General features: G+C 54.7%; 1 protein-coding gene across 1 annotated transcript; it reads left to right on the top strand.

Annotated features, from left to right (window-relative positions):
- Positions 1–1481: 1481 nt before the first annotated feature.
- Positions 1482–11175, top strand: RP1L1 (RP1 like 1). Its single transcript, XM_087815973.1, has 3 exons — positions 1482–2090; positions 4300–4441; positions 6038–11175. Exons 1-3 carry the CDS (start codon positions 1482–1484, stop codon positions 11173–11175), a joined length of 5889 nt encoding a protein of 1962 aa, XP_087672099.1.
- Positions 11176–11623: the final 448 nt, after the last annotated feature.

An 11623-nucleotide genomic window follows, 5' to 3' on the forward strand; every position in this document is an offset into this window, starting at 1 on the left:
GCTCTGTATGAGGCTCTGTGAAATACCTGCCTTATTAATCAGTACAGATTTCCTGGGCCCCTGCTATGTGCCAAGCTTGGGGCTGGGCACCCTCGGGGGCATGGGTTCTGCCTCCCAGGCCTTGGGGTAGTTGGCCAGGAAGGATATGGCCCAGGACGTGGGAAATGTTGGGGAACCATGCTGAAGATAGGGGTTTCCTGGGACTTGGGGGCTGGGGAAGGCTCCACAAAGGAGGGAAGCCAAGGCGGAGTGCAGAATGGTGGGGCTGGCTATGCAGGGGGAGCTTGAGTCAGGCAGTCTGATTGGAGTGAATTCCTGTAGGAAAGAACAGGAGCCGAGGCTTAGGGGGTAGACAGGAGGAAGCCAGAAAGGCCTTGAATTATGGGATAAGGGGCCTGGGATTTTTCTGCGAGCCTCTTTAAGGGCTTAGGGCACAGGAAATATCTGGGTAAAAACTGAGTTTCAGGACGACTTGGCCAATAGGTTCATAGAACAGAGCATGGCATGGTGACCTGGACAGGAAGAGTCAGGCTTCTTGAAGAATCCCAGGTGAGGCGGGGAGCTCCCCCACAGTGGGAATAAAAATGAACAGTTGGACGAATGGCCTTGACCCAACCATGGCTGCCCTGAACCCCCAGGCTCCCATGCTGACGGCAGATAGCTGGGGTACTCACCCATAGGGTTCATCACACATCTTCCAAAGACTCTGAAGAGATGTGGGGGAGGGAGCATTCTTTTCATATGAAAGCAAACATACCATATAATGGAGAAAGCACACTTCGAGGGGTGACATCCTCTTTGAGTTACAAGTCTCCTTGTCTGTACTCTGGTCCCTGAAGGGTTTGAGACTAAGGGATTGTGGTCTGGCCCTCTTACCTGGTAGCTGAAGGATGAAAGTCCAGAGAGCTGGGGATTAGATTTTCCATTAAGAGAGAGTGGGCAAGGTGCCCAGGCCTCCTCACTGCTTGCCCTGTGTTCTCGCATCTGGGTTCCATGGTGTTGCCTTTATTTACCCACCTCTTTAGGAGATAAACCCTAAGGCATTCAGAGGAGTTCAGATGGTAGAGCCGGGTAAGAGAAACAGGAAGAGGAAGGGACGGAACCACGATGTATTGGTGCTTGCTCTGTGCCCGTGTTCTATATGCATAAACTCATTTGCTTGTTATAACCACTCTGCAGAGTGAATGTGGCTGCAGTGGACAGGCGGGTCCACCAAACACAGAGCATGTCATTCACCTCCTGAGTCACAAGGAGTAAGGGGGGTAGGGTGGAATTTGAACTCAGATCTGTCCTATGCCAAACCTTTGGCCTTCCTTCTAGTCCACCAAAATGGATTAACCTGCCTTTGCAGAGCAGAGTGGAACAAATTTGGAGTGGGCAGGAAGCAGCTCTGTAGCAAAATGGAGAGGAAACGCAGAATGTCTGGGCTGCCCTCCGACTCTCTCCCTTTGCTCAGTTTCAGCTGCCTGGGCCTCCACGCCATGAACAGCACCCCCAGGGGTGCCCAGGCCCCGAGCTACCGCGAGTGCCTCCTGCCTCCCATGGCCCGGAACCCCTCTGTCACCCAGGTCACGCCAGCTAAAAAGATAACATTCCTCAAGCGAGGGGACCCCCGGTTTTCTGGGGTTCGCCTGGCTGTCCACCAACGCACCTTCAAGAGCTTTGGCACGCTGATGGATGAGCTCTCCCAGCGCGTACCTCTCTCCTTTGGGGTGCGCTCCGTCACCACCCCCAGGGGCCTGCACAGCCTCAGCGCCCTGGAGCAGCTGGAAGATGGTGGTTGCTACCTCTGCTCGGATAAGAAGCTCCCCAAGACCCCTGGTGGACCAGGCCGGCCATGCAGCAGAAACCCCTCTGCTCAGCAGTCTCAGGATGTTGAAGGCCAGTGTGAGGTGTCCGGGTCATCCTCTTTCTGGAAAAATCCGAAAGCTCCAAGGAGGGTGATGTTGGTTAAGAATGGGGACCCTCGATCCCAGCAGACAGTGGTTCTCAGTCCCAGAGATACGAGGAGCCTGTCGGCCTTTCTCAGCAGAGCCTCAGGCCTTCTGCACTTTCCCGTGAAGCAGGTGTACTCGCCCGATGGGGAAAAGGTAGGCGGTCGGGGCATGACGCTTTCTTAAAAACGTTCTCTGGACTGCAGATCAAAATACTGAGATGAGATGGGGAGGTTATCCTTAAAAAGAGGCTGTTGCCCTGCTACTAATTAAAGGTGGGTAGCGTGGAGACATTCAGTCAGTTCATCAAACAAACAATTGATATTCATATTATTAGCTGCCGTTTAGCGAGCACTTAGTGAGCCCCAGACACTGCCTGGCACATTTGCATTATTTTCTTATCTAATTCTCCTATTAGCCAACCTATTGCGTGAGAGTTCAGTGCAGGAAACAGAAATTACCTTAAGCAGACAGTAGTTTAATACAGGGCATTAGGGGCTTCCAAGTCGCTGGGCACCTGGAGGGACGGCGTCTGGGTTTATAGGAAGGGCACCTGGCGCTCTGCAGGAAGCCACTACCTCTGCCCGAAGCTGCTGTGATCATGGAGCTCAAGCGGACTTCTCGGTTGTGGCATCCAGGCTTCTAAAGCTGAGACCTAGGATCTGCCACATCTGTACCTTGGCACGCAGGAGCACCGGGGCGCCGGGCCTGGCCACTGCTGCTGGAGCTGCCCCTGTCTCCTGGAAACGTGTCTAGAGCTCTCTAAGCCCTGCAGCAGTGGGATAGACGTTGACAAATCTAAGGCATAGCCTCCACCACACAAACTCATGAGGTGGTTAATATTATACCATTTGTAGAGATAAAAAAAAAAATGGAGGCATAGAGGTTAAGTCATTTGCTCATAGTTGTATGGCTGGCAAATGATAGGGCCAGCTCGAATTATTTCAGAGTTGAAACCTAAGAACATTTCTAAACTGTGGCGCATTTGCTATGTGCTAGCATGTGCTACATGCAGATGTTACAGGCAAATAAGACTCAGTCCCTACAATTAATGGGCTACAGTTTAGCAGGTGTGGTGAGAGGGAGAGAGCAGGTGCAAAATAAATTAATTGAAAAAATTAGAGTATTTTCGTATAGATTTACTACAGAGCTATCAGTGTTTCTGTAAACAAAGGGAGCTCATTGCACCCAGGACAGGCTCTGTCACTATTATTTGTTTGCAGGTCCTCAAATGGATGGACACTCTCAGTAATGCTCTTTTTTCTCCCCGTGGGTCCTAGACCTCTGCCTCTTTCTAAAAACAGGAGCATCATTTAGCCTTTAATACTGTTTTCTTCCTTGAAAAAGTCTGGTTTTCTAGAAGTATGGCTACATCTATAAATTGGTAGAGTTGGGTTATGTTTGCATTTTTGCAATGGACCAGAGATCTAAATCAAAAGAGAAATGAACCTGGTAGTTTGAAACAGACTTTTAATTAACTGGTTGAAAGATCTAGTGGACAGGAAATTTAATGTCATTTGGGGAGGAGAAGATGCAAGCCTTCTTTCTTTTTCATTTCCTTGTTAATGAACATACCCTTCTAATTTGAGAAAACAAAAAAGAACAGATTCAGCACTTTAAAGATGGAACTAAATTCCCCAACACTTCTCATTACAATGTTATGCTATAAATAGTGCAAACCCTCAGATATGCAGGGGCCTCAGGGCCAGGTGAGATTTTTCTAAAAGTAGGGACCTGTTTCCTGGAATGCAACCCAGCACTGAAGTTTCCCCCGTAACCCCCAGCCCAGGCCATCCTGCTGGTTGGGGGAAGGCATCAGCAGCAAGGGGGAGCCTAGAGAACCCCTGGAGGAGCCTGGGACGGAAGGGCTACCTGTGCATAGAACAGTGCCTTGTCCTTCTCCACTCCACTAGGGGCAGAAACAGAGGTGATGGGTTCAGATCATACTGAAAAACAGATCAAACCCAAGATAGGACAATGCCTGGGAAAAGGGTGAGAGTGAATCAGGTCTCCATATGGAAGCTGGTTGCTTTAAAAAATGCCCATTCTGGAGGGTGTGAGTGTGGGCAGGGAAGCAGGCCAAAGGCTTCATGAAGTCTTTTACAGCTGAGGCATCCAGAATAACCTCTAATCCACAGCCTCGGACCAGAAGGGTGTAGGTAGAGAGGAAGGTTATGATGGTAGGACCTTAGTCCCCTGCTGGTTATGGAGGCTTTATGGCTAGTGGATGGGATCCTTCCTTTGGATCAGAAATCTAGGGTGGGATGGGCAAACATCAGGAAAGGGACAGAGTGAGTGGATTCTTCCTCTACCCATGTCTCCTCGAGCAGAAGGGATGTTCTCCTGACTCAACACTCTCCTTCAGGTGGATTCTCTGAAGGCTCTACTGCACAGTCCCTCGGTGCTAGTGTGTGCTGGTCATGAGCCCTTCAGACCTCCAGTGATGGAAGGTGCCAGAAGAAGTGGGACTGGAACTTTATCAGGACAGACTTCAAGGAACAAAAATGGTGAGCTGGTTTTGGAGTTTCCCCAATGCTATTTGCAATGGATAGTGGTGCAGGAGAGCTGGGCAGATATTTTTTCTGGATAATTTAGGACACCGGCTTTTGGCCCTGATTCTTGGGCAACCAGTTGTTTGGGGGCTCTCTCCCTCCTCTTCTCATTGCCATCAACCTTAACCTGGTTGAACATTTGACTGGGTGTGAGAGAGGAGAGTCTGGTATTTGGAGAATAGGGATTAGGAGACGTTAAATGCTAAGTTCCTAGGATCTGAAGCTTTATTAAAGACCATGGTGGGCATGAGATTGTGGAGGCAGTGGGCCACAGGTGTGTGCCATTTGCATCTTTCGGGAGTCTTGATTCTCTTAGACAACAGTGGGGGGCAAATGGACTAAAACTAATGATACCCATCGATCATCCATCCAACCCACCAATCTAAGCATCCAACTATATATTCATCCAAAGGCCTACTATGGGCTAGCGTTTAGGCTTTGCTTTAAAAAAAAAAAAAAAAAAAGCATTATTTTGAAAATGCAACTAACAACTATAGAATAAGTTTCAGCAAAATTATTGGCATGACAACAGGCAAATTTTGGCAAGCAAACAAAATAATACCCTTTGTGAAAAGCTGTTAAGAAATGACAATAGTGGTGTTGGTGATTGCCACATGCCAGGTACTGAGGGTGCAGAGACCCACTAGCCACAGCCCCTCTCTGGAGGAGGCCCCAGTCTCATTCAGTGCTTATGAAAGAGCAGAGCTTGACAAAACCCTCTCCTGCTCAGATGGGTGCATGGCAGTCTGTTCTTCTGCTGGCCACAGGCTCACGCTCCACTAGCCCCTTCCTCTTGTCAAGTGTTAGCTCAGGAGATGAAATGAGAAAGTACTAGGGGCTCATTCTTTCTTGAGGTCATTTTTTTCTATTTGCAGTAGCCCCTTCTCATCTTTTTCATGACTGGGGTGCAGGCTTGACTATCAGGACCTGCTATTGTGTGTCCAGGTCCTTCCCTGCAATCATTTATCAACCCCAAAGCTTGATGAGTGTTAGGATGATAAATCACCACTAATAATTGCAAAGCATTTTACAGTTTACAAGCAGGTACGTTTGCAGCAGCTTATTGATTTTGCTTCCTGTGCTGGGGGTGGACGTGAGCAGGGCTAGGAGTTAGCTCTGGGCACTTGCAGCTCTGCTCACCTCCTCTGCTGTCTATCGAGGACCCACTTTGCTCTAGCTACTCTGCAGGAAGTTTTTTTTTGGAAGTTTTATGTGCATTGCCTTGCATTATTCAAACATACTTCCAAATAGATACTGTTATTTTTATTTTACAGCTCAGAGAAGAGGCTCTGCCAAAAGCCACACAGCTAGGGAGTGGCGGGGCTGAGATTGAATTCAGACTCAGGTTCATCTCACTTTGTTATGCTCATTCCAAAACAGCAGACTGGATATTTGTTCTAGAAGGGTTTCTGCCCTGACTGTGTGGTTTGGGAGGTAGCAGGGGTGTTTAGGTGTGAAAGGCTCATGACTAGCCTTTTTGCTCCTGCCTTGGAGCACCCCCAGCAGCTCACTGTCTTTTCCTCTTTCCTCTTACTCTGCATTGCGTGCCAGGGAGCTGGGGCCCGAAGGCCAAGCAGAGTGTGATCCACTCAAGGTCCGGGCTGGGCAGCAGGCAGCGGCGGTTTTCCCTGCTGTCCGAGAGGTCTAGTCTCAGCGAGCCTCTGGCGTCCCGGCATCGCACCCAGATGGGCCCTGGTCCCGACAGGCACCCTCAGGACACGCCTGCCCAGCTCGGCCCTCTGGTGGCTGGTGATGACGTTGAGAAGAAAGTCCACCTGAACGAGGATGGCAGCCTGTCTGTGGAGATGAAAGTCCGATTCCACCTACTAGGCAACGACATGCTCCTGTGGTCCAGGAGGACCAGAAGGGCCAGTGAGGAGGGCTCTGCTCTGGGGGAGGCGGACCCCCTCCACTGTGTGTGGGAGGGCCACCCTGGGGGCTCTTCAGAGCCTGGGGCAAAGGGACTGGGGACCCGAGAGGCAGGATGCATGGAAATCTTTGAACAAGGCCAGTGGCAGCCAGCGTCCAGATACGAGATCTGGACAAACCCCCTGTACCCGGCCCAGGGAGAGGGGACATCCTCTCAGGGGAGGTCCAAGCTGGCCCAGCAATCCCCCTCCAGGGGCCCCTGGAGTCAAGGGGTGGCTGGCAGGAAAAGAAGCAGCAAGGACAGTGTCAGCCCTGCCTCCAGTGACAGACCTCCAGAAGGCTCTGAAACAAACTCCTGCTGCTGCTCCGCAGAGGGCAGCTTGGGCAGCTGTGGCCTGCACCCGGCCTCTGGGGCTGCCTCCCAGGAAGGGTCAGGCGGGGAAGCTGGTGGCACACCTGGGGCTGGTGAGGGCCTAGGGCCAGAGGGAGCAGGGCCGGGCAGCAGGGGCCACTGCCACCTGGAACCCAGGACCCAAGGCGTGCCAGGTGCCCTTTCTGACTCCACAGCAAGTTCTAGGTCTCACAAGGAGTCCAGCGAAAGGGGTGAGTGGCACCACGGCCGCCCCAGCAAGACAAGGGCAGTGACTTCCCCACGGAAGGCCACCCATGAGGGAGGACCCTGCTCCTCCACTGTGAATCCCTCATCTCCGAGGAACGAGGACCCACAGGCCGAGGGGAGTGAACAGGGCACTGGATACCCGCAGGCCAAGGATGGGTCTGGGGCAAGACTGCCCCTGGCTTCTGGCCATTTTGGCTCTGGGGACACTGTAGAGGGCTGTTGCTTACCTTCCACCAGCGCTTCAGCCAAAGGCAGGAGAACGAAGCAGGAGAGCAGAGCTAGTACCCTGTCCTCACCCAGCATTTCTGGCCTTGGCCGAGGGGCCCAGAGAGGACACCCCAGGGAGCACCACAGCCAACGGGACACCCACTGCCAGCTCGACTCACCTGTGTCCAGGCAAATGCTGGGGCCTTCTAGCACCAGCAGGGTCTGCCCAGCCGGCCCAGCATCATGCTTTTCTAGAAGCTCATCTAGCGCCAAGAACCAAGCTTCCCGGGACCCAGGAGCACCCTCCTCTGCTTCTCGTAACTCCCACGATGCACGAGGGGTCAGCAGTGCCCCCCTTACTCCTGTGAGCAGTTCAGACTGTGCTTCCAATTTCTACCCCCCATTCTCTCCCTCTGCTGGGACCAAAGGGAATCCCGAGTTCAGGGCACACGCACCTTCCAACACGTCGGACTCTTTCAGCTCCAGCGGCGCTGACCCCAAGCCTTCCCGGCCCTGGATTCTGCCAGTTGGACAGCATGAGTGGGGGAAGCCAGGAGCCCACCAAGGGGGCTGCTACTCACAGATGGGCACATTCCTGGTCTGCAGGACCCCCGGTGCTGAGGCGCAGGCCTTGCAGGCCTCCCAGCCTCAGGGCAGCCAGGAGCCCCTCTCTGAGCCCTGCCTGCTGTGCAGTGGGTATTGTCCCGCTCCACCCAGGGCACGGCCCTCTGCCAAGAAACACCCTTCATGCATCAGCAACGGAGTCCCCAGTGCTGACTCGGGGCCAGGGGGTGCCGAGCAGGGGGAAGAACTGCTAAACGTGCAGTGCCCACACACCCCCAGCTCTCAGTCAGGGGGCATGGGGACAGCAGTCAGAGCAGCGAGAAGGGGCAGCCCCAGCCTAGGCCGCCAGCCTGGGAAAATATTCCAGGGACAGGTGGCTGGCGGAGGGGAAGGTCTGGAGGAGCAAGAGGGCAATGGTGTCATGACACCAGGTGCTCTGCCCCGAGCCTCGCCAGAAGCCGTGGTCCGTGAATGGCTGAGCAACATCCCGGAGGAGCCTGTACCCATGAACTATGAGGTGGTGGGTGACAGCATGGATGTGGCAGGGGACAGCCTGGAGGGCCCCACAGAAGACCCTGCTGACAAACACTGTCCGGAAGGCCTGGAGGAGCCAACTCAGGCCAGACGACCATCTCTGGAAGGGGTCCTTAGTGAAAAGGCAGAACCAGAAAGTGAGCTCCCAGTGACTGATGATACTGGTCCCCAGTCAGGAGAGGGTCTTCCTCATAGCAGGGTTGCTGAAGCCCCCAAGGAGGCTGGAGTACGTGAAGGAGCAGCTGGGAGCTGTGGTGAGGGCCAGTGTGTGCTTCCCAGCAGGATCTCTGCCTCCATACAGATCATGAAAGCACTGATGGGCTCCAAGCAAAGCCGGCCCAGCAGCCTGCCCGAAGTGTCAGGCCCGGTGGCCAGGAGGCTCGGCCACACTGCCCAGGCCCTTATAACCTGTCTCACCAGGCTCCAATTCTTCGATGAAGACCTTGGGTCTCCCGCTGGCAAAGTGAGGTTCACAGACTCTCCTCGGTACCGGGAGCTCCTGAGCACCTTCCAGGTCCTGTGGCCGGGGTGTGGCCTCGGGCGAGGTGAGCTGGACTCAGGCCTCCGGGAGTTGGGCAGGTGCCGGGCTCTGCCAGGCCCCGGGTCCCACGCTATGACTGAGGGCTTCACACCAACATCATCCTCCGGTGTGGATGTCGGGAGTGGTTCTGGAGGTTCAGGGGAGGGCAGCGGACCCTGTGCCATGGACTGTGCCCTGGTCTCTGAGAGGACAGAGCGGCCCTTGGAAATCCCCTACCAGAGGCCGGGTTCCAGAGCCTCGGAGGAGCCAAAGAAACTGGGAAGCCAAGAGTCAAGTGGTTGCACGGCCTCTTCAAGTTCCCAAGCACAGGCTTGTGGCACCAGGAAGGACAAGGCAGGAGGGAGCAGTGGGGAGCAGATGTTGGGCAGTTACCTGGACCAAGTAGCTGAAAACACGGTGCAAGAAGAGGCGGTGCAATTAGAGAAAATACAAGAAGAAAAAGGAAGAGCAGAGCCGCAAGGAGAGGGTGCCAGTGGGTTTCCAGAAGAGGAAAGAGCCAGGAGACAAGCATTACCAGGGGCTGGCTCTCAGGACCTGGAGGGTGCGCGGGAAGATGAGAGCGCGCAGGAAGAGGGAGCAGGAGGAGACCCTTCCTCCGCTGGGCTGCGCCCTCCAGGGAGGAGAGAGAAACGTGCAGAGACCCTTGGGAGCCTCGCTGAGAGAGACTCAAATGCCAGTGAGAGTCAAAGTGGGCCCAACGCTGAGCCTGGTTTGGAGAAGCTGCCCAGAGCAGCTGAGACAGACCATGAGCAAACGCAGGCCACGTTCACCCAGGGGGCTGGAGAGAAGGGCACTTCTACGGCTCACAGAGTGTCTCTGGACCCTGACCCCCTCTGGGTGTCCAGCCTGCTGAGGAAGATGGAGAAGGCCTTCCTGGCCCACCTGGCCAGCGCCACAGCCGAGCTCCGAGCCCGCTGGGGCCTGCAGAACAGCGACCTGCTGGACCAGATGGTGGCTGAGCTGCAGCAGGACGTGAGCCGGCGGCTCCAGGGCAGCACCGAAAAGGAGCTCCGAAAGATCCAGAGCCGGGCCGGGAGGAAGGTGCTGGGGCCTCCCAGGGTAGCCCTCAGGTGGGAGACGTCCCTGCAGACAGAGCAGCGCAGGCACCGCCTCCGAGGCCTGCGCAACCTCTCGGCCTTCTCGGAGCAGACCAGGGCCCAAGGCACCCCCTCTTTCTCCTTGGAGGACATGCCAAACCTCAGTGGAGCCCTGGGGACCCAGCTGGGTGGGGACACTGATAGGGAGGAGTTCTGTCCCTGTGAGGCCTGCGTGAGGAAGAAAGTGAGCCCTGGGTCCTCAAAGGACACAATGGGCATAGCCAGAGCACCCATCAAAGAGGCCTTTGACTTACAGCAAATTCTGCAGAAGAAAAAAGCAGGGTGTGCTAATGGGGAGACAGCAGGGATGGCCCCTGAGAAGGCAGGGATGGAACCGCTTCAGAGGGACCCCTCGGGGACAGGGGCTGTACGTGAAGCTGAGGGAGGCCTGGAGCTGGGGTTAGGCGGGGGCCTGGGGACAGAGGAGGGGGATGGGAATGAAGGCAGCCAGACCCTCGACAGAGGTAAAGGTCCGGGAGGAGCAGAGGATGCAGCCACTCAGCAGAGAGGAGGGAACACAGACCCCTCCACAGGCCACCACCTGGGGGCAGTGGAGTGGGAGGGGCAGGGCGTAGGTGACAACGACAAGAACACAGAGGAGGGCTGTGAGGCTGAGGTCCGTGTGGAGAGTGAAGCCTTGGGAGGAGGTGACCGAAGTCCAGGAGGACAGAATGATGCCACAGAGGTCCAGGAAACTGAAGGAGAGGGACAGCCAGAGTTGGGAAGAGGAAATCAAGGCGAGAAAAAAGGGGGTCCACAGGCTGGCCCGAGACAGGGCCAGTCAGGTGAGGCTTCTGGACACAGCAGCTCAGACCAAGACAGGAAACTCACACTACCCCTCGCCCCAGGTGGAGACACCCCCAGCCAAAGGTCAGGCCCGAAAACAGGCCTCTCCTCATCCAGAACATCATCTTTGGGAAACTGCTCTCAGCTCTCCCAGAAAGGCTCCCAGGAGGAGCCTTCAAATGGAGACATAAGGACCTCTGGAGATGAGCCCAAAGGAGCCCCCGGTTCAGAAAGAAAAGTCACAGGCATGTATCCAGAAAGTTCCACTTCTGAGCGAGACAGGCCCTCCTCGGGCTCAAGGACTTCAGAGCGAGGGACAGACGAAGGTCTGACTCCAGAGCCCAGAGCAGGCCAAGGCTCTGACTTAGGAGCTGAGAAGGGAGTTAAAAGTTTCCCTGGGACAGAAATGAGGTTTAGAAACCTCGCCATGGACAGGACAGATGGCTTTGGCCAAGCCGACTTAGATTTCTAGAGATCCAGTGTGAGGTGGCCACGAGTCTGCAGCTCTGTTTTTATTCATATTTTGTCTTACAAACCTGATCGTGGCTCGGCCCTCTGGAGGTGTACAGGAGCAAGGGGGAAAGATCAAGGACGTGCCAAGGATGCAGCCACACCGCGCTGTCTGGGGTTCTGAGTTCTGGAGTCCCAGAGGCCCGCTGGCCCATCCCACGCACTGTGTGCGGGAGATTGTCTCAGGTTGGCCCCGCTATCCTAGGTCGGCCGCCCCCTCCATTTGCCCTCGGAGCCAGGTGGATGGAACGGGTTGGAAATATTCCAGCAGAGTTTTTGTTTGTGTGTTTGTTTTTTGCTAGCAAGAGTTTCTCTCATTCTTTTGCCTATTGATCTCCTGTTATTTTTCTCCTTGGCCTCTCTTGGCACTCACCTCGTTCGACTCCGAGGTGCTTTTCTCTAGTCTTGAG

This window comes from Miniopterus natalensis, chromosome 4 (genome assembly GCF_054644295.1).
Source record: "Miniopterus natalensis isolate mMinNat1 chromosome 4, mMinNat1.hap1, whole genome shotgun sequence".
Taxonomy (NCBI): domain Eukaryota; kingdom Metazoa; phylum Chordata; class Mammalia; order Chiroptera; family Miniopteridae; genus Miniopterus; species Miniopterus natalensis.

Bases quoted from the DNA above. Each gene is read 5' to 3' on its own strand.
- RP1L1 (XM_087815973.1), top strand. From the start codon at position 1,482: ATGAACAGCACCCCCAGGGGTGCCCAGGCCCCGAGCTACCGCGAGTGC. The intron at 2,091-4,299 runs GTAGGCGGTCGG...ACTCTCCTTCAG, and splicing joins ACTCGCCCGATGGGGAAAAG to GTGGATTCTCTGAAGGCTCT. The intron at 4,442-6,037 runs GTGAGCTGGTTT...ATTGCGTGCCAG, and splicing joins GACTTCAAGGAACAAAAATG to GGAGCTGGGGCCCGAAGGCC.